This window comes from Terrapene carolina, unplaced genomic scaffold (assembly GCF_002925995.2).
Source record: "Terrapene carolina triunguis isolate 2854851 unplaced genomic scaffold, T_m_triunguis-2.0 Scaffold238, whole genome shotgun sequence".
NCBI lineage: Eukaryota > Metazoa > Chordata > Testudines > Emydidae > Terrapene > Terrapene triunguis.
The window spans coordinates 4390372-4413351 of NW_020664589.1; the positions used below are offsets into that span (position 1 = coordinate 4390372).

General features: G+C 45.2%; 1 protein-coding gene across 1 annotated transcript in view; it reads right to left on the reverse strand.

The window, feature by feature from the left end:
- Positions 1–564: 564 nt before the first annotated feature.
- The window catches only part of BRINP1 (BMP/retinoic acid inducible neural specific 1), a 95184-nt gene continuing 72768 nt past the window's right edge, over positions 565–22980 (reverse strand). The window contains exons 6-8 of the mRNA XM_024197849.1: positions 13301–13537; positions 8804–9026; positions 565–2166 (exon numbers count right to left, since the gene is read on the reverse strand). Coding sequence (XP_024053617.1) covers positions 1026–2166; positions 8804–9026; positions 13301–13537 — 1601 coding nt within the window. The 3' untranslated portion in view covers positions 565–1025. The remainder of the gene's footprint in view (positions 2167–8803; positions 9027–13300; positions 13538–22980) is intronic.

Sequence of the window (22980 nt, forward strand, 5' to 3'; positions counted from 1 at the left end):
AAAAACGGGATTGTTTGTGTATGTTTGTGTGTGTGTGTGTACATGTGTGTGTATAGTATATGTGAAAAAAACTCAACTTGTATATTTTCCAAAGTGACAGGATTTGGAGTGCCTCTGTTCTTTGGTGCTTGACTTGAGACACCTTACATTTGTGTAGCTGCAGTTGTGAAGCTGGGGTAAATTGTCATAGCTCCATTGACTCCAATGGAGCTATGACCAATGATGTCAATGGAGCACTGACCATTTGGAGCAGCTGGGGATCTGCCCCAGTAGAGGTCCTGGTCCTTCAAAGGGGCTGATTTTCAGAAAATGCTGAGCATCGGCCCACTGGTAAGATGTTTCCAGTTGGGCGCCGAAAGATGGAGATACCCCAAGTTCCTAGTCTCTTTGGAAAATGTAGTCCTTCACTCCTCCTTGTGTGTGCAAGCCATAGATATTACTCTCAAAGGACTGCCATCACCTCCCTTCCAGAGACAAAGTTCATCACAGGAGGGGTGAATAATTAAACATCAGGCTGGTATAAATCTCAACAGAAGAAATATCTTTTATCTTTTGACCATTTACTCCCACTAGGAATAATGGCAGTTCTTTTACATTGATATATAATTCTTTGTTGGTTTGTTTGTTGGTTTGTTTGTCTTGGCACCTGCATAGCAGAAATCTTTACAATTCATTACCGAAACGTCCCTCCCCCCAGCTCTGATCCTCCCTCTGATTTATTTTTGCAGCACCTGAGTCCTAACAAGCAACACCCTCAAGGTCGAGAGAGAGTAAGATGTGACCCATTTATGATGGATTATAGAAATAACAAACATGCCTGACAGTTTTATACAGCTGCTAGAACGGGTTTAGTTTCCAACAAATGAAGAATTTCCTCTTTTTTTCCCTTTTTTTTTTTGTATATTAATTACATTTAACAAATTTTCTTTTCTTTTCTTTCCCCTTTCCTTGTTTCCTTTTTCTTTTCATTATTTTTTTATACAGCGAAAGGATCAGTTACTGATGTGTCCACAGAAGAGTCTGGGTTAGCAGAGTTTGGCTGTCATCTGGTCCGACTGTTTGAGGATCTCGGTGTTGTACAGGTCTAGTGCATGGTTCACGCGGATGATCTCGCTGTTGGTCAATTTCAGGCGGTGCTTGAGCATACAGGAGAACAGATCCAGCTGAGGCTTACCCGGTGCCACAGGGGGGGCCAGTCTGTTGATTCGGTCCCGAATGTCCAGCAGCAAGAGCATGACGGAGGACGAGGAATAGAACTGCCCACCTTGGGTGTATGACTGGTTGACCTGCTGCACAGCACTGCGCAGCAGGTCGGCGTTGAAACGCAGGCTGTAGCCGTACACCTGCACGTCAGAGATCTTGATGTAGAACTGACGCTTGCTGGGGTCAGAAAGGTCCACGGGCCCTTGGCCAGTCTCATTGCGCAGCAGGGAGGGCAGCCGAGTCCGGCTGCGTAGGTAGATGTGGACAGTCTCAAAAAAGGTTTTCCATCGGTTGCCCAGCAGCAAGGTCCAGTTGTAGCACTGGCTGTTCTGGAGGCGGATTTTCTCCCAGCGCGGGTAGCCGAACTCCCCAAAGGGCATGTTCCAGCCCTCGGAGTGGCTCCCGCTGAAGGGGTTGACGTAGACAAAGAACATAGGGTCCAGGCTGCTGTTGCGCATCTGGCATATGCGCATGGAGATGCCGATCACCATGTGGATAAAGTCCATCCGATTCTTGTTGCTCTTCAGGGTGAGGGACATGCGCTTGCGCCACCTGGGGTCGAAGAAGGTGTCCAGGCGGATCTCGTTGCTGATGAAGGTGGTGTGCACGTAGAGGCGCGAGTCCATTTTCTGCAGCAGATACTTCAGCTCCAGATCCTGGAAATCCAAGTCTGTCTCAAAGCTGATGAACTGCTCGCTGCGCTCCGAGTCCACGTTCTGCGGCTCGCAGCGGCCCCGATACAGCTTGTAGCCCTTGTTGCACGAGCCGCAGAGGGAGATGTTGGCCAGACTACACATGGCGCAGCTGTTGTTGCCCCCGATGATGCACGGGATGGGGCGCTGGCACAGGCTGGTGCTGCTGTGGCACACGCAGCTCCGTTGGCTCTCCAGAAAGGTCCCCCAGAACCCATTCTCATTGCAGTAAAGCAGGGACTGAACCCGGGTAAGCCACTGCTGTATTGTCCTGCAAACAGGAAAACAAGAACTTTAGCCTTAAGTATACAGATGGGCTCTTACAATTGAAACTGGGCCCCTATTAAGGGTAGGGTGGGTATGTGAGGCAGGGTTTCAGAAGCTGCATGTTCTGGGGTCTGGCATTTGATACATCCTGGTCCAGTCTTTCCCTATCCTGCATCACTCCCTTTGCGCTGCACGGACCGTGCAAAAGAAAGGCCAGCTGGCCTCAATTTCTTGCTGGGGCTTCATTAGTGCTGATGAGTCGCTAGTGGGAGTGGAACTGACAAACCCAGCAAGGGGTTGCAGGGAAAGGCCCCTTTGACTATCCCCAGCTGGCAGCTGGTTCCTTGGGGAGCATTACCAACTGCTGCAGGCTGAGACTGGGCAGTGACTCAGGGCGTCCTCCTAGCCAGCCCTCTCTTCTTTAAAAAAAAAAAATGAGCTCATGATGTAATGAGCCAACCCCCCCGCCCCCCGGAACCTTGATCAGCTGATGGTGCACAGGTCAGTGACGACAGAAAAGAAGCCAGAGGCTTGGGGGTGTGGTGATAGTTCTGTTGTAATACCCTCATTCTCAAAGCACCCCACTATCTCAGTGCCTGCCCCTATTACTCTATATTGTAATAACCCCATATATGGCTTCTCCAACTCCCCTGTAATGTTGCCTTTCTGACTGGCCACCACTTAGTCCCTCCATGCAGTATTTCCTTTCTAACCAGCCCCTCCCCCCCCCAGAACTCCCTGCACAGCTGCCCCTCCCCCCTCACTAATGAATACTTCATTGTCTCCTCTGGGCAAAAAAGTTCTTGGTAGCGCTGTAATAAGAGGACTGGCTAATGACAAATTAGGATTCAGTCCCTGCAGAACAGGAGGAGTGATTATGGACAGAGGCTCTCAGAGCTGGATTAGTGAAATTCATGGCACCTGCATATCCTGACCGCCGAAGAACCATTAAGCTGTGAGCTGTATCAAAGAAGGCATTAAATGATACAGCAGCAAAGAACAGCAGGAGGACTCAAGGAAGAGAAGAGAAGGGAGGGGTGAGAGAGGGGTGGAGGAGACAGAGACATGGAAGGGAAGAAATAAATAAGGAAGAGGGAAGAGATGTGGAAAAGAATTGGAAGCAGAGATGGAAGGAGGGAGAGGTTAAGGGGGAGTGTGAAATAAAACAGAGGAGAGAAAAAAGCAAATGGAAAGAGAGAAACTGACAAAAGGAGAAAAAGAAGCAGGGGAGGGTGGTAAGAAAGGAGAACTGTGCAAAGGGAGGGAAAATAGAAAGCAGAAAGAAAGGGAGTGAAAGGCTCAAATGGAGAGGGACAGGGGAGCGAAATGAATTAACAGGAAAATGCTGAAGGCTGAGAAGTGTGAAGGGACCATTAGCACATCCCTCATTTGGCATGAAGCTGCCAGGGTCTCTCCTCCCCATAACAGCTCACCAGATCTGTCCTGCAAGTGGGAAAAGGCAGAGAGAGGCTAGGGAACTTGGAAACAAGACACTGACATCTATAAATATCTGGACTGGAAAGTAAGACACTAAGGGAAGGAGTCAGCATCCATGTCCCCCATGTCCTGAAGTGCTCTAACCACTAGGCCCCCTGACTACAATATGGACAGATCACCTTCCCCTCGAAGGACGCACAATTCCTTGCTTCTGCTGTACATGGCGATCTAAATATAAAACTGCAGCATTAGAGCAGGTGCATGGGAAATAAAACAACCCGCCCATCTGCCAAATTGTTTTTTTGTCTGCATGGGTGAAAGGTTCATTGATGAAGCAGGAGGCTCCTGTGATGGAGCTCCCTGCTCAATGGCAACAATGGGAAATCACAGGTTGCCAGGCTCACAGCAGCTATTGTGTCTTAAAGATACATTCCAAGCTCCCACCTACACTGCAATTTCCACCATGACAGTTACAACAGAGGAGCCCCCTGGCAGCAAGATGAACTCAGGGACGAGGCACAGGGCTGGGGCTTGAAAGACGGGGGTTCAAGTCTTGGCTCTGTCAGATCATCTCTTTGCATCTCAGTTCCCTGTCTGTACAATGGGGATATTCCTTCCTTAGGCTTGCTGGGAGAACACATTTATTACTCTTCGCAAGGGACCGGGGCCATATAGATGGAAAGCGGATGTGGTTTGGTCCTGGTGCTGAATTGTGTCCCTGCTCTGTGCTAGTGACCCCTTTGGGAACAGGCAAAGGAAAGCGAATCCTACCCAGGTTTTACACTGACCCCAGTGCACAGCTGCCTGGTGTAGGGAGCATTCCAGGATAGGGGTATGGCTAGAGTGTTCTTCTGCCCAGCGATTCTGTAAGCCACCTTGCACTGGCCTCAGCGCCAGAAGAGGGATAAAGCTGACCTGTCACGAGTAATGCTCATAGGCATATATCTTGCTATGGAGACTCATTGGTGTGGTAGGAGCTGGGGACACATCCTGCAATGAAACGGCACTGCCAGTGCCGGTCGCTCAGCCCCCCAGAGCAGGAAGAAATTTGCCCACTGGAGAAGAAGCTGAAACCAGCCTCTTGGCAGGTTGGTAAAGAGTAACTGGCTGGGTGAATCTGATCTGGCAATGAAGAGAAGAGCATTAACGTGGAGAGAGAGGCAAGGGGCTTCTGCTGAAGCTAAGTATCGATGACTCCCCAGCTCCAGTCATAGCCACCATGCAGCACGAGCTACGAACACATGAGCAAGAAAGAGGAATTGAGAGGCTAAAGGGCTGCATTGACATAGGAACAAGGCCAGGGCGACAGGCGAGAATATCGTTTATGTCGTGGGTGTATGTGTATAGGTGGGGTTCATTGCAAGTTCATTGGGTAGTTATGGGTGTTTGTAGAGTGAGTGTGTGCGCACATGTGTATGTGCCAACATACATTTCATACTATATCTCTGGGTTTTCTATATACATAAACACACACACTGCACATAAACTTAAATAACCACCATGCACACTCTCATATACAAATAACAGAGAGAAATACACTACACATGATTTAACAGCTACATATGCCTATACCTTAACATCAGGGGCCAGTTTTAGCTCTGGTGTAAGCACAACTCTATTGATTTCCTTATGCCAGGGCTGAATTTGGCCTTCCATGTGCATCATGCACTCAAAGATTTCCTGTGGCCTGATTCTCCGCTCCTTTCCACTGGGTATACATGGAGGTAACTCCACTGACGTATTGAGCGTTACAGTGATGTAAAGCTGGTGGAGCACATTGTGGGATCAGGCCCTTTGTGTCTAATTCTGAGCTCACTTACACCGGTGTAAATCAGCAGTAACTTCACTGAAGTCAAGTATCAGGGGGTAGCTGTGTTAGTCTGTATCTACAAAAACAACAAGGAGTCTGGTGGTACCTTAAAGACTAACAGATTTATTTGGGCATAAGCTTTCGTGGGTAAAAACCTCACTTCTTCAGATGCATCCACTGAGCTCAGTGGAATTAGATTACTGTCCAACCACTTTAGTGAGTGCAAGAGACTAAGAGGGGAAGGAGGTTGGTTGTGTGTGACGAGGCACATTTCAGAAGATGATCTACACGGATATCCGTCTGGGCTACAAATGGCTCAGTGCAATGAAAAGACGAATTTACAGCTGCCACACACGCCAGATAAACAGAAATAAGCCAGAATAGTAAGAGTTGACCTGATAGGAATTAGAGAAACATGACAGGCCTGTTCCCCACACAATGGCAATTACAGAATCAGATCATTATGTCCTAGTCCAGCCTCAATGTTGGTTGGATTGTACAAATGCAGACTGCCCTTCTTCCCACCCACTCGTTCGCTGAGCATCCCGTCCAAGAGGAGGCCGTGAAGAACAGGAAAGGTGGCTCAGCCAAGATCTGGAAACTAGCAATTTTCCTCTTCCCCAAATCAGCATTGTGAAGCGATGATGGGAAGGGAGCAGAGGATGGTACCGTGTTTTCTGTGTCTCAGCGCTATGGAGATGCAAGCAGGACAGGGGAAAAAATACCATCTGCTGATGGCTGCACTAAATAGATAAATAAATAAAATAAGAAGCAAAACCCAGAGCATGCCTAGGGACAAGCTATAGGCATGAAAGAAAGAGGTGCAATGAAAGACAGACAACATCTGAAAGCAAATGTCAGAGTAAACCAGTATGTTTTGGATGGGTGTCTCTTGCTCCCTCCCCCCCAAAAAAGGTTATAAGTGGGGGTTAAATTTCCATGTTTTTTTGTTGTCAGATTCAAACAATCCCTCTGTAATGCTGTGAACGCTAGCACATTAGAACCAGAAAATGAGATGGACGATAAAATGACCAATCTAGTATTTGCTCTTCAAGCCCTGCGAAATGCAAAATGCAAACCACAAACAACATGCATGGTGAAGACTCCATTAGCTCCTTACATTTCTGTCAGTTCTGTCTATTTGTGTCACCAGGCTGCAGTTGAAACCAGTGGATGACCCATCACCAGAGATAAAGGGAGCTGCAGGCAGAGTGGTCTCTTTGAGGGACCTTTGACTTTGGAATGATTCGCTCCCCTCCCTCTGGTTTAAAAGAGTTCAGATTTGTTGACCTTCTGGAGTCACTCCAAAGTTCATTTCTTTGGGCAAGGCTGAAGGGCAGGTTTGAGGGAAATGTGAAGGGAAATGAGATTTTCATCTGGATGGTAGCTATGTACGCTAGTTAAAATGTGAAATTAAACATTTAATTTCACATTTGTGTCAACAGTTCATTGAAAAATAAAGGCGATGGGGGATTTTAATATTTTTGTGAATCAGCCCCCTATTTCTCATCAAGCGATAGTTGCCATGATGGCTTGATGCCGTAGTGAAGTGAAAGTGCTACTATTTTCATTCTTAAAGACTGTGAAATGTATTCTTAGCTAATGTCAATAAGGCTAGAGGCCGGGAGAGATGGTCCTCTGTGCGTATTCTTTATTAACTCTAAAGTTTTAAAATGAACTTACGTGTGCCCATTCAGTTTTCAAATTTAAATAAATTACTACATGCTTTAATATAGGCTACAAGAATTAAGGAGTCATTTCTTTTTTTAAACCTATGAACTTGATATGGACAATGTACTTTTAAGAAAAAGCAAATCAATGCAAATCTTTACAGTTTCTTTCTTTCTTTCTTTCTTTCTCCACTATTGACAAAGGTCATAGTAGTATCATTCCAATTACAAAAATCTCTACCCTCTCTTTTTCATGGAAACACTTCCTCTTCTTTTTCCTGGAGGGCAGTGAATGGCAATTCTATTTCTCTCTCCTTTAGGTTGCTATTGAATATATAATGTACTTTTCTATTATGCTTTTGTGCACAAGAGAGAGAAAGAGAGAGAGACGTGCTGTTAATATAACCCCTCCATCCTTTCAAAGCCAGTGGCATGAATGATAAGCATCTGTCTCTATGTAATATATACAATTAGAAAATTAGAATGTTTCCTAGCCCCAATAAAAAGAACACTGAAATACATACCTCTCTCTCCATATCTGTCTACCGAACCAGTCCCCCAACTTACTACAAATGCGGAATGACACATAAGAGTGGAAATGATAATATGCCTGGTGGTGTTGACTTAAACAAATCAAACACATCAGTCAGTTAAAAACTCAGCTGCCAGCATCCATTTCATCCTCCCTCACCCAGCTTTTATAGTGCTTGTTGGAGGCTCCCTTTCTGCCTGGCTGGCTTTTTAAAATAGAAGCGAAATGCTAACGACATATTTATATAAAGCTTTGTATCAGCGCGGTTGGCTGCATATTTGCTAGGTGCTGTTTTCTGCTTTTGGTGGTGGTGATGATGCACGATTCAAAGATAATATATGAATGTCTATGTTACTTCTGCATAAGCCAGGTTCGTTTGTAACGACGTAGCCAACCGTCTAGAGGGGTCAGTTTGAAAATGGTCTCCAGAAGAAAATAAAAATCCTTTAACCTTGAACTATCCCTGGTCTCCTCAATGGGATACTGTCCACCTGCACAACAATCCTCTGTGATTAAAGAGGCCTTAAGGACCTGGAAGCATGACATTGACTGTATATGGCTACGTGAAAGCTCAGAATGCTCATTGCCCTATGGATAAAATGGTTACAAGAGCCTCTAGTTAGCCAATTAATTATCTCTCGAAATAGAACAGACAGCTGATCAAGCCGGTGAAAAAAAGCAGTTCATCTACAAATGCTAACGTGGCCCATCCGCTCCCAGAGCGGCTTGGAAGAGGAGATACCAGCCGCTCATTATTTCCAGGGTTTCAAGCGACACTCCTCAGTTCCAGACAAGAGCTACGATAGGGTGAGAAATGTTCATTAAAACCATGGAGACAGAACTCCAAAAACGGTGGGAGACAGCTCTGAATCCCGCCACCCGGAAAGGCTGTGAGGAGTCAGCGATTACTATATAATAGCTACAGCTGCTATAGCTGTGACAGGACACCCATTTCTTCAATAACTCTGAGCATGCCTCTTTCCTTCTTTCACGCTCTCATTGGTAGCTATGTCACCGGGGCCTGAATCACTCCAGGTCCACAGTTTTCTCTGCATTGCTCTGAGCTTTGTAAAATAAGAAAGAGGCACCAAGTATTCAAAAAATAAAATAAAACAACCCCCCTGCATAGTGCTTCTCACTGAGACCATCGGCACGGACCTGCCATGGATGCAGAAGGTGGGGGTATAAGTACCTTTCTCTAGGCAGCTGGTGGTTAGGGTTGTGCCGGCACCGGACACTGAGGCCAAAGAGTTTGCGGGCAGTACGTTGGATCTTCTGCCGTTGGGCTTCCATGGAGCTCTGCAGGAGTTTGTATCGGTTCTGAAGATCCCAGTCATTGCCCCAGTGCTGGTGGATGCTCCCGATGGTCAGGAAGTGGTTGTTAGGTAGCCTTTTCATGAAGGATTTAAACTCATCTAGGAACACACAACCAAAGTGGCAGGCTTTGAGTGACTCGTGCATTACTGCGGACACAAGGCCTAATACTAGCTATTGAAGCAATAACAGTCAAGGTGCAGTAGGGCCTTGATGACCCGCTGAAAGAAGCTGATGAGCATTAATCCCCAGGTTTGTCGTCATTCCCCAGGAAGCACCCTAATTCTGTGGTTGTCATTGCTGTTATAAGGGGGGATTTATAGCCAACGCATGTTATGGGTGAGATATTTTCCATTTATACTTGCAGCAGCAGGACATAGATGGAGAATGAATACTCCAGGGCATGGGATCTTAACCTGGGCGGGTCACCAAAGGCATCGTGGGGTTGTACCCACCCTGCTATTGCTAAATGGGAAGGGTGTCCCAGCGAGGCCCTAGTTATATGGGATCGGGGATTCCACTAGGGAAAATGTAGAGATTAGAGCTGTTTAAAAATGTATTCAAGTGAAAAATGTTTCCATTTAAAAATGGCCTTTCTTTCAAATTCAGAAATTTCCATGAACAAATTTGGTTTGTTTGAAATTTTCCATTTTTTGCCCCACCACACCAGAAAATTAAAAACATTGTCACTTTTTTCTGGCTTTCAGTTTATTGTTTTCATGTCCTCCCCCTTCCCTTTCTCTCTTTTGGTGGCAAAATCAATAAAAAAAAGGGTGGGGGGAGAGGGAGAAAAAAAGCAAAAATCCGCGAAGCAAAATTTTTCTAGAGAGATTTTCCTGAAATTTTTCAAATCACTGAAAAATTGTTCCCTTTTGGACCGGTGGTATGAAAATTCCTTATAAATGATCAATGTTTTTTTTTTAACTACACATTTCCTATTGTTCAACCTCTAACTCAAAACTAGCAGCCTAATAGAGAAAGTCTATGTATTAGCCAAGTAGGTAGTTAGGGAGGTAGACAGATATTCATCACCATACAATCTGAGCACCTAATAAAAAAATAATCACTACAATCACACAATAAAGACCATAGGACATCTGGTTTCCTACATTCCTTCCCCAAAGGCAGCTGGGAGATTTTCTTTTTTTAGTCATCTGCAATCCACTCAATTTATAATGTGGCATTCAGTCCCTTTCTCCTCCTCCCCCCAAAATGACTCCCTCCCATTCCCCTGTCCTCTGAAACTATCATCATGTATAATTGCTCATGTGGACCACACTGATTACACCTAGTACCTTTTAGCAATAAAAGCTCTGCATTTGCTTCCTGCCCCTTACAAATCAATTTCCTCCAAAGCCTGTTTGTGTGAAAGGCCGAGCTCTTTTCTCTCTGATGATGGACGTGCCGTGATTTTGTAGAGACGAGGGGTTGAAATTTGAGTTCATTGTGTGTATTTTGATACCAGCAGCACAAAACAAAGCCAGCAAACTAAAAGCTGCAGGGTGTTGGTTCCAAAAGCTAAGGTTGACTTTAAGAAAACCAGTTTCTTAGTTAATATTTATCTATATTAAAATGGCACCTAGAAACTCCAGCTGGGGTCGGTACCCCATTGTGCCAGGCACTGAACATACATAATAGAAAGACCCTGCTCCAAACAGTTTGGACTCTAAGTAGTAGAGCTGGCTGGAATTTTATTCCTCCCTCCCCCCGCAGAAATTTTTCCACAATGTACCACAGTCTTCTCTTTTGAGTCACCCACTGTATCATGGGAGTTCTGCAGCTCTGATTCATCTTGGGAGATGTTGTCTGGCTGGGGAGCCCAGCCTACAGAGGAGAATGGAGGCATAAGGTACCGGAACTACAACTCCCATGAGGCACCATGGTAACATTTCCAAATACTTTTTTTTTAGATTTCAGCCAAAATGTTTGCGGTTTTCAGGTGTTCAGTCTTTCAATGAAAAGTTGGAATTTTCCCGGGAAAGTAGACACTGTTACACCCCCCACTCCCCACCCCGCTCCCACCTCACATTTACTCAAAACCCAATTTTTCTTCCAAAATAGATTTGAAGGAAAATTGTCCAGCTCTACTAATTAGACAAGACAGAAATAGGCTGTGTTATTATGCCCATTTTTCAGATGGGAAACTAAGGCACACAGCAATTATGGGGCACACTCTCAGCTGGTGTAAATTAGTATGGTTTCATTGGCTTTAAAGAAACCACACCAGTTTTCACCAGCGGAGGATCTGCCCTCATATGACTTTGTGAGATCACACAGAGAGTCTGAGGCAAAAGCAGGAACTGATGTTAGATTTTTTGAGTTGCACTCCACTGCCATTAGCTGATGTGCACCTTAAATTCACAGTTACATCCCTGTTCCCATTTTGGTTAAGAAGGCCTAAGGGATAATATTGGGGATTTTCATCAAAATGTTTTTCCATGGATGAAGACTAACTAAATAAGGAAGTTTTATTAGCACAGTGAAGCAAAATGCTAATTAAACCTTAGATTTAATGGCACTTTTCACGCCAAGGAATACTTTATATGGAATGTAACAAATTGATGACTGAAATGTACCAATTTGATATACAAAGTACAAATAGGTGTCACTTCAGCCATCATTGAAAGGCATCCACCTCTGGGAAGGAACATGGCAGCAGTTTAAGTGTGCACTGCAACACAACATGAAGTGAGAAACTCCCTATTCAAATGAGACTGCAAGAGGAATTTAGGGAGGCAGAATATAGTGAACTCTGATGACTCTGGCCAGTTTTAACACCTCTACACTGGCAAAATATGCCTGGGGTCTTTAATGGCAACAATGGTTAGGATGTGAGATTCTGATTCTCCTCTTATCCCAATTTAAATCAGGAGCAGCTCCATTTACGTCACTGGGTCAGTTCCCCAGGAAACGTAAATTGGCATAGCTCCATTGACCATGCTGATTTGCACCAGCTGAGGATCTGGCTCAATGGTTCCTCGGGTGTAAAATCGGTGTGGGAGCAGAACCACTTGGAGCAACAGTGAATGCAGTTTCCAGGCGCTGAAATATAGATGGCAGATCATTTGAGGTCCACTGTAGGGCACCTAAGTTAGACCATCAAGGGGTCAGGAGCCTACAAAACAATGAGTAACAAAGGACCGGCTGAGAAGCGTGGCTGTGATGCTGTGAAAGCTCCCCCAGGGTGGTTTTCATTAAAAGCATTTTATCCAAGGCCTCGCGCCATTTCCTCATGGGACAAAGGAACATTTGTCAGTTCAGAGCCTGAATAGAGCAGTTACGACTTAAGCACCAAATTGCACGAAACACCATTAATTTCAAACCCACAGCAGAGCTGGCCAAAAGCCAAATGTGCTCTGAATTTGCTTCGGGTGCATGTCGTGTCACACAACTCCAGAAGGAAAGCCCCCTAGGAGGGCAGCCCCTTCCTGACAACTTGCATTCCCATGCCGGAGGCAGGTATAATTTGGCTGCAAGCACTAACAAGTGCATGTAGTGCGGGGAGGAGGGGACTAGCTAGCGCTTCATGGATTAATTCCCACTTCAAAAGGGGTGTGTCCAGGCAGGAGCAGTAACTCCACCCCTCTAGGGCTCAGGGGACTGCTGGGTGGAGCATTTATTGTACCTTCCCCACAGGCGTAACAAGGGCCAATGCTCCTGCATCCCACCGAGAGCCCCTGAAAGCATTATGCTTTATGAAAGCTTAAACATGGGCCCGATTCAGATCTATGTTACGCCAACATCATGCAGACAAAACACCAATAAAGCCAGCAGACTAAACCACACGAAAATCAGGAATTTCAGGCCACCAGACACTCAGAGCTCCCCCCCCCCCCCCCGCATCGCCCCACAGCACATCTCTGTCACAAAGGGGCTTAATCTGCCCTGTGATATTTGCACATGAGCTGCTAGTACACCGATAAGGAGTGTGTAATTCTGGGAGAGCTAAAGGTACGTTCTGCACCATTTACATTGTGGCTAATCTATAACGAAGCTAAATATCGCTCCTGTTTAATGACGAAATAGATGGTTTGGAATGCTAGCAGGGCCGGTAGAGAATTTTCCATCAAAACTGGTTTTGGATATAACATTGGGTTTTCTACGAAACAACATTCATCATGACACGTGTCTGCTTCATATGAAAATTTTCAAATTTTTGTCCAAAAAAAAGAACATCTGAAAAACAAAAGCTTCTAGATATTAGACCAAACATATTTAGGGGTTTTTTTTCAGTGTGGGAGGGGGGTGTTTAATGAAAAGTCAAAATGTTTTCTAGAAGAGAAACCCATTTTCCTAACAATGCTTGCTCTGATCATTATTAAAACAACAACATCAAAACCACAGATGCTGGAAAACAGCCCTTTTGCCTGGTTACCTGAATTCTCCAGATCTTTATACGCTTCCGTCCAGGACTTGCCCATGTTTGCCAGCGTGTACTCCATGATCTGAATGTCGGTGATGGGACAGTTGCATTGTGGGAATTCTTCAGCACACTGGCAGCCGCACTGGCTGTTCCGACACACATACTCCCCCTCTCCATTGCACATGATGTAACTCAACGCAGACTGGACAAATTTCTCTTGTAAATACTGAGGGAAGATGATCTGGAGACCTGGCGTGGAGACAAGAGCAGGGAATGTGAAAATAAATGTTGCGGGTTGCTGTTCCTTTTTTAAAACTTGTTTCATTAACAGCTTGGGAAGGTGACACAGAGGAATTAAAAGTTGCTATAAGATTTCTTCCCTAGTTGTCATAAGCAAGGAATTTGGGGTACAAGATTTATGCCTCAAGCGCATTGCAACTGCTCAGCTGAGATCAGATTGCATCTGCTGGCTTTAAGGAGGTCATGGTGTGGGGTATCAGCTCACAAGCCTTGGAAAATACACCACAGTATGTTCTGCAAGAAGAGACATAAGGAGGGAGTCCTTTAGGTGAAATTAACATTGTTATACTATTAGGTGCTAGAAAAAGCCTGCTAAAAACCTGTAGCCCCACAGAGCTGCCTGGGAGGGGCTGCCTCTTTACCCCAACCCCAGAGTCCCCTCTATCCCACACTGGGAGGAGGTTGTCTCTATTCAACTCGGCCCCAGACTCCACTACAGTATGTTCCACCCTGGTACACAGTGCTGGCCTTTATACCTTTTCCTCGGATGGACTTTTTCAGCCTCATTCACCGAGCGCTAGTTCAGATATAATGAGCATTATGCCATTCTGACCTATTTTGTTGGAGACTAAATATCTCTCATGGTGTGGAAACATCGGACCTACGCAAGAAAGATGGAAAGAAAGACAGAAAGAAGGAAAGGCTAGAGAGTGGTAGACAGAAAGAATTACCATAGACAAGAAAGAAAAAGAATATAGGGGGAAATTTGTACTGGTGATTAGGGATTTTGGAGCCCATGTCCCACAGGATTTCAGTGAGAGCTGGGTGTCTAACTCCCTTCATCTCATCTGAAAATCCCAACAAAAAGAGTAGGTGCCACATTCTTACTAATGGAGACTGGCATGGTTCCACTGACCTCAATGTAGCTTTGATACTTTACACATGCTGAGAATCTAGCCCTACATACAGGCCCCCTTACACACACACACACACACTATAGATATTTTTCTGTGCTCTCCTGTTAAAGCCCAAGTCTGTGGGGTCCCTACAGACGGCCTGGGGCCCTATAGGATTCACAGCTGTTTCCTTGTACCTGATAAGTTCTGCTTGTCAGACTCTGTCAGTTTCTGAAGTGCATGAGGCAGGGGAGAACAATAACTGAGTGAAGAAGCCTGGCCTGATCGCCTTTCCTCATAAAAGGCCCAGGGATTTCAGACTGGCAGATAAAGGAGTTTATGGCTTGAACAGCAGTGCTGAACTGCAGTGTAATGAAGGCACGCGGGTCAATTACCCATCTGTTTGTGTTTCTATTGCTCTGAATTACAGTATCCATCGCTGACAGCTCACTGGAGTGGAATGAAAATAAGACAATAATTCACAGGGTGAAACTGTGGAGAAAGGGCAGGAGGGCTGTGATCTCATTCAGGAGTTGAGCCCCCATCTTCGTGATGAGTCATTTGCACTCTCTGCGATAGAAAGGTGGTTGGGAGCTCCTGAGAACCCACCTCAGTGCTCGTTTTAATGGATACCCTTCCCTTTTCTGGTGCAGACGGAGTACCTCAGGTACTGGAGAATAACCAAGGCAAAGGGGACATCCCAGACCTCCTTTTCTTACCCCCTTGTGCACAAGACATAGTTTATGCAGAACGCCATGTCCACTGGCAGTGAGCTGTCCAATTGTCTGACCTAATTCTCAATCAAGCGCAGAGCAGTGGCAGCTGCCAGGCAGAATAAATATAGTGCTGTCTTCAGCCAGAGGTAATATTTGGGACACATGCATGAGGAAAAGGTTTGGGGCCTGGTTTTCAGAGGCACTGAGCATTTGTAGCCACTACCGACTACCCTGGAAGTTATGGGTTCTCCACACTTATGAAAACCATGTCCGTCATGCATACTCTGTGAGAATCAGGGGTGGGGTGGGGTGGGGTGGGGTGGCAGGGGGAGCTCCATCAAACAATGGGGCAAATACAAAAAGAGGGTGAGCCCCTGCATGTCCTACTGATCTCTCCTGGGATGGGTCTCAAGAAGAACCTCAGGACTCCTCCTTTTGACTCCAAAAGGGATTGCAGGGGCTCAGCACCTTGCTGGATTTTGCCATGCACTATCATCTTATCCATCTATAGAAGGGAGTTTCCTTTTCAAACCTCAATACTCGAGGTAGGTGAAGATCTCCAGTTGCCAGGCTCCAAGACTTTACTCCACTTGCCTTGGCAATGGAAAGTGAGTATGGAGCGGCTAAGGATTTTGAGACTTTCAAAGCACCTGGAGAAAGATCTTTGAGACCCTGAGGGCTCCTAGATTCAGAGGGTCTGGGGCAATAGCTAGCCATGAGCTGGACTCATCAGCTTCCATGGACCCTAAAGGAATGGTCTAGGTTCCATGGACTTGACTCAGTCCTTTGTCTACGCTCTACAGGAATGGCCTCTCCTGGCCTCTGAGATGATATGCAAAGCCTAAAATATTGTTATGCTTTTCAGTTCACCCAACTTTCTTTTTTAACCTTAGTTGGACAGCAGCACCAACATGCTCCCCCGTCCCAGCTAATGGGTATTGCTTTCTGATGCATAACAGCCCAACTAACCTGTGGGGAACCACCCTGTACATTTGCATACATAGCTAGACACATGGTGCGCACTTCTGATTGACACTCATCTCCCCCTCACATACAGAGCACAAATGCCCACTCCTACACACTCCCATGCATGTACACAACGTATACTGCATGTGTAATGCATGGCCAAAGATGCAGAAACCCTTTTCAAACAAACACCCCCTCACATACAATACATGCACACTCCTATAGTCACACACACCCATAGAAATATGTGCATCCTCACAGATGTGCACTAGCAGGTCCTAACACTCATTTACACTCAGTTTAAGGCCAGGTGCTGGGGTGCCTACCCCACACAGCTGGTGAAAGGGTTCATGTGGGCCTGAGAGCCCAATTAACCCACCCGGTTGCTCCTAGAGGGTAGGCCAGACTTAATTAAAGATGAAGCCTAGCTGGAGAGGAGCTGGGTAGCGGTACAGTGTGGAGAAGCAGTGTGGTGCAGAAGGCAGAGTGTGAAGAACTCTGCTGTCACTTGTGTGGTAGTAGAGAGACCTGAGGAAGCAGGGAGGCCATGCATGGTGAGAAGGAAATCTGAGTGGGGGAGGAAAGGTCTCTGGAGGACACAGGAACGAAGCAAGCTCCTGTGGCAGACCCTGGCTAGAGGGCTGAGTGACAAAGAAGAGAAACCACTGCAGGGCCAGAGCAACCATCGGCGGGGGTTCTAGATGAGGGGGGCCCCACACCCAGCCGTGAGTGTGTGCTGGATGAGGAAAAGACGCACAGCCAGCCATGAGGGGTTCACCAGCAGTCAATTCACCCTTCTACAGGTCCCTTCACAATGTCAGTGTGGTGTAAAGGGAGCTTAGTGAGTAAGTACGGGCCTGATTATCAGTTAGACTAAGACTCAATCTATCAAGGCACTTAAGTATGTATTTGCGTTTAAACACATGAGCAGTCCTATTGATTTCAATGCAGCTACTAATGGGGCTTAAAGATGAGCACATGTTTAAATGCTTGGCTGGCTCAGGGACTCATGCACTCATACTTCCAAAACACGGACTTGGATGCAAGAAATACAGCTCTGCAGCTTAAAAATTCCACCCATCCTACAGAAGATGTATGCCTTTCTACAGGGACTCCCTGCTATGCACAAAGATTACCGTCCAGGCTAGGAAATCCCGATGGGGGGGTTGAATGTTAAGGTTGTAGGAATATAATCACACACCCCTACACTCCTATTCCCATTCACATGTAAACACACAGAGGTACACATACACACTCAGACCAGAGACAGGCATGCACACCTGTGCTTTCTCACCCACCATGCTTCTGGAAGACGGCACACCTTAAATGGTAACCCATTGGTCAGGATCAATCATAGGATGAATGTCTGACACAAGGAAGTGCAAAGGCCCTCTTTAAAGTCTGGAGGGAGCAGAGGTTGGTCAAACTGAGGTAGGAGCAGAGAGAGGATATGGGAGCTGGTGTGGGAATGGACATGAATTCATTTAGGAAGGGTTCCTGGAGAGGTGTTTTGGCCTTGGCCTGGAGATATCTAAAAAGCAGATTGCACACCTTTCCACAGCCCCGTAATTAGAGCCGAGTGACAAAAATGTTGACGGAACAGTTTTCCCTTGAAAAATGCAGTTTTGTTGCGATCCAAATGTGTTGTGGGAAATGTCTGGATGGGGAGAAAATGTAAATGAATTGTTTTGACTTTCTCATTTCATTAAGGTGATGCTGAAATATTTCATTTCAACTTTCTCATTTCAATTCCTTTCGTTTTGACTTTTTCCCTTATATTAACTATTTGCATAGATATAATATACAAATACAATATAATAGTGTTTCGGGTTACTGTGCTGACGTTATCAAAAGGAAACATGGTTCCCATATTGAAGCAAAAAGATTTGATGCTTTCAAAGAAAAGCATTTTGATATTTCCGAATGGAATGTTTGGGGAACTTTTTGTTTTGCTGGAGATTTAGAAATTCTGGTTCCATTTTGGAATGGAAATCAATTTTGAAATATCAGAATTTTCCACAGAATAGAAATTCCATTTTCTAGCCAGCTCTGCTTGCAATCATAGAATACCAGGGTTGGAAGGGACCTCAGGAGGTCATCTAGTCCAACCCTCTGCTCAAAGCAGGACCAATCCCCAGACAGATTTTTACCCCAGTTCCCTAAATGGCCCCCTCAAGGATTGAGCTCACAACCCTGAGTTTAGCAGACCAATGCTCAAACCACTGAGCTATCCCTTCCCCCTCCCAATTGCCAGCATTGCCACACAGAGCCAAACACCTCCAACAGCCAATTCCTTTCCAATCAGCAACAGAATCAGCCAGTGCTCAACTCCTTACAGCCTGCAATGAAGGTGGGCAAGAATGCCTAGAGCAGGCCAAAGAGATAAGAAGAACGCGGACACACATGAATGCATACGTGCTGACGCCCAGCCACGCAAACACACATGCTCTTTCATCAGTGAATGTTTCTACTCAGTTCACGTACTCTGATGTTGGAGGACATTTAGACCCAGTTCTAAATCTTGCAGCAGATCCTTATATCTTGTAAAGGGCCTAACCAAAGCCTTCATATGATCTTTGAGGTATTTTGGCTCTGCATCTGAACATTACATCTTGGGCCTATGACTGCCAAGGGCTTGGGCACTTCCTTGAGAATGAGATGCTCTCACGCATAGGCTTCAGTCAAGGTCTGGCTGCGGCCGGCTGTTTGGGAATCAGAAATCTTCCCTGTCATGAAGACACTGTTCTTTTATTGAACTGGCCTCCGAGCAGAGCGACATGAAGGCAGGAACACGGATTTCTGTCAGCAGCTCATGCTTGGCTGCTAATCAGATCAAAGTAGACTAAGTCACGATTCATTACCTGCAGCCCTGTGACTAATTCTTAATGAGCTCTCACAAAGCAGCTGGAGAGGAGAGAAAAGAGCCTAAATAATTATTCAGCGAACCACCCTCCAGATTGGATGGATAACATTAAGGTGTAGCTTTAAAGGTCACTTTGCTTTATTAAAAGGAGACCATTTCTCCCTGCCCCTGTGTCTTTCCCTTAGCTCTGGGTTGGCTAGTGTTGGGTCTGCCCTGTGTTGTAGCAGGTAAACCGTGTGTGCTGGTTATCTTGTTATTTCACAGGCTCTCACCATGAGTATTCACTGAACCAGTTCACACAGCTGAGATGCAGCCCAGCAGCGAGCACTTGTCTGAAGTCCCATCACAACCAGTACCTTCCTCCTTCCCTGTCTGGACTCTCAACCTTTCCTCTTCTCTTTCTGTCAGCCTTCTCCTGTCCTCTCCATCCCAACCACTACCCTTTTCGTTCCCCCTCCCTGTGTTCCTCCTTTTCCGTTCAGACCATCACAATCTCCCCCAACCATCTCCCCCTTTTCCTCCCCTCCCCCATCTCTCTCTCTCTAGGGATTATGGGAGTTTCTGAGTGAGACTGTGTTCAGTATTCATAGATTCTAAGGCCAGAAGGCATCGCTATGATCGTCTAGTGCAGTGGTTCTCAAACTAGGGCCGCCGCTTGTTCAGGGAAAGCCCCTGGCGGGGAGGGCCGGTTTGTTTACCTGCCGCGTCCACAAGTTCAGCTGACCGCGGCTCCCACTGGCCGCAGTTCGCTGCTCCAGGCCAATGGGAGCTGCAGGAAGCGGCGGCCAGCACATCCCTCAGCCCACACCACTTCCCGCAGCTCCCATTGGCCTGGAGCGGTGAACCACAGCCACTGGGAGCCGCGATCGGCCGGACCTGTGGACACTGCAGGTAAACAAACCGGCCTGGCCCGCCACGGGCTTTCCCTGAACAAGCGGAGGCCCTAGTTTGAGAACCGCTGGTCTAGTGTGACTTCCTGCATAACACAGACCAGAGAACTTCCCCCCAATAAGTCCTAGGGCAGATCTGTTAGAAAAAACATCCAATCTGGATTTAAAAATTCTACGTGATGGAGAATCCACCATGGCCCTTGGTAAATTGTTTCAATGGTTAATTACTTTCACCATTAAAAATGTACGTTTTATTCCCAGTCTGAATTTGTTTAGCTTCCACTTCCAGCCATTGGATCACGCTGTACCTTTCTCTGCTAGATTGAAGAGCCCATTACTAAATATTTTTCCCATGTAAGTAGTTATAGATTGTAATCAAGTCATGCCTTAACATTCTCTTTGTTAAGCTAAATAGGTTGAGCTCCTTGAGTCTATCATTATAAGGCCCATTTTCTAATCCTTTAATAATTCTTGTGGCTTTTCAACCCTCTCCAATTTATCAACACCCTTCTTGAATTGTGGCACCAGATCTGGACACAGTATTCCAGCAGTGGTCACACGAATGCCAAATGCAGAGGTAAAATAACTTCTCTACTCCTATGCAAGATTCACCTGTTTATGCATCCCAGGATTGCATTAGCTCTGTTGGCCACAGCATCACACTGAGAATTCATGTTCAGCTGATTATCCACCTCGACCCCCAAATCTTTTTTTCAGAGTCACTGCTTCCCAAGATAGAGTCCCCCATTCTGTAAGCACGGCCTATATTCTTCGTTCCTAGATGTATACATTTACATTTAGCCATATAAAAATGCACATTGCTTGCATCCAGTTTACCAAGTGATCCAGATCTCTCTGTGTCAGTGACTTGTCCTTGTCATTATTTACCATTCCCCCAATTTTTGTGTCATCTGAAAGCTTTATGAGTGATAATTTTATGTTCTCTTCCAGGTCATTGGTAAAACATGTTAAATAGCGTAGGGCCAAGAACCAATCCCTGTGGGATCTCACTGGAAACAGACCCACTCAATTATGATTGCCTGTTTACAGTTACATTTTGAGACCTATCAGTTAGCCAGTTTTTGATCCATTTAATGTGTGCCATGTTAATTTTATATTTATCTTATTCTTTAACCAAAATGTCATGCAGTACCAAGTCAAACGCCTTACAAAAGCCTAAGTATATTACATCAACACTATTACCTTTATCAACCAAACATGTAAACTCATCAAACAAATATATCAAGTTAATTTGACAGGTTCTATTTTCCATTAGCCCACGTTGATTTGCATTAATTACATTGCCCTCCTTTTAGTTCTTTACTAATTGAGTCTCATATCAGCCACTCCATTATCTTGCCAGAGATCAATGTCAGGCTGACAGGCCTATAATTACCTGGGTCATCCTGTTTACCCTTTTTAAAAATTGGCACAACATAGCTTTCTTCCAGTCTTCTGGAACTTCCCCAGTGCTCCAAGATGTATTAAAAATCAACATTATCAGTCCAGTGAGTTCCTCAGCCAGCTCTTTTAAAACTCTTGGATCCAAGTTCTCTGGACCTGCTGATTTAAAAATGTCTAACTTTAGTAGCTTCTGCTTAACATCCTCCAGAGCTACTAATGGAATGGAAAGCATGTTGTCATCACCATATAATGAGACTACATCAGCTGTTTTCCCCAAATACAGAATAGAAATATTTATTGAACACTTCTGATTTTTCTGCATTATTACTGATAATTCTACCATCTACATCTAGTAATGGACCAACAGCATTGTTAGGATTCATTTTGTTCCTAATATATATTTTTTTAAATGCCTTTTTACTGAAATGACGCAGAGACTGTTCAGGACGACAAGACGCTACATAGCTCGCATCTTTCCAGGTGCCCCCCACTTCCACTGTTTCTCTTGCTCTTTGGCTTTCTCTTTTTAGCTCCATGGTGCTGTTCAACCTTGGCTTTCTGAATAGCAGTGACTACCGGGATGGTCAGGAAGGGTGCAGTTTTCTGAATTTCTCAGCCGGACAAACTCCCACCATCCCCATTCTTTTCTGCCAGAGACTGATTCAGATCCTGATAATCATGGGGACTGGCTGAAGGAGTGGCAAGGGGAAACTTTCTTTCTATTCCTTCCCCCTTCCCTCTCACACACTGTGTCCTCCTTCTCTCTTTCCCTTTGCTCTTTATTTTCTCTCTCTCTTACTCTTTCTTCGTTCACTCTCTCCCCCCTTCCATTGAGTCAGCTCCATGAAAGCCATGATGAAGTTCCCATTTCCAAATGCTCTTTCACTGACATTCTGTTTCTGCCTTTATTTCCCTTGATTGCATTGTCCCTTCAAACCCCACTTGGAAGCTCTCCTCCCATCATAGCTAACCCTAACTCTGAACAAGTGAAAGGCAAAAATCGGAATTTCTGCCATACTGGAAATTATGATATTCCTTTTCTTTTGGCCCACATAAGAACTAACATTTGAAATATTTTTTTTAATCGAATATAAAGTTCCCAATAACTATGAATTGGAAATGTCAAAATGAGATATTTCCTTTCTATTTTCCTTTGGGAAAATCAAAAAATGTCAACAACAAGATTTTGTGGAAACCTCAGTTTCCATAAAACAACAACAACAACAACAACAGAACACTTTGATGATAAATTCTTGGCCAGCTCTAATAGCAATGCAAGGCTTCCCTCTTTCCCTTCCCTTGGTTGGTCATACATATCCTAATCAACCATAATTTATTATACAACAGAGGTATCTGCTGCAAGCATACATATCTGAAGATTGGCCACATTATCATGAAATCAGAGTAATAGGTCAAACCTAAGACATTACTGTAAATCTAGAGGAAATTACTTACAAAAATCTAGGATAACCCCTTCCCTGGTATTTTCAAAAGGGCCAGAGGACAATATGCACCCATTGGTTTTCAGCCAATGTCTTTGAAAATCCCATTCTTAATTATTAATAACCTTGGATGACTTTAAGCATTATTGTTCATTGGCGCCTGATCCCAAGTCCTTTGAAGTCAATGGGAGCCTTTTCATTCATCCAGTCTTTGGATCAGGTCCTTAGATCTATCTATCTATCTATCTATCTATCTATCTATCTATCTATCTATC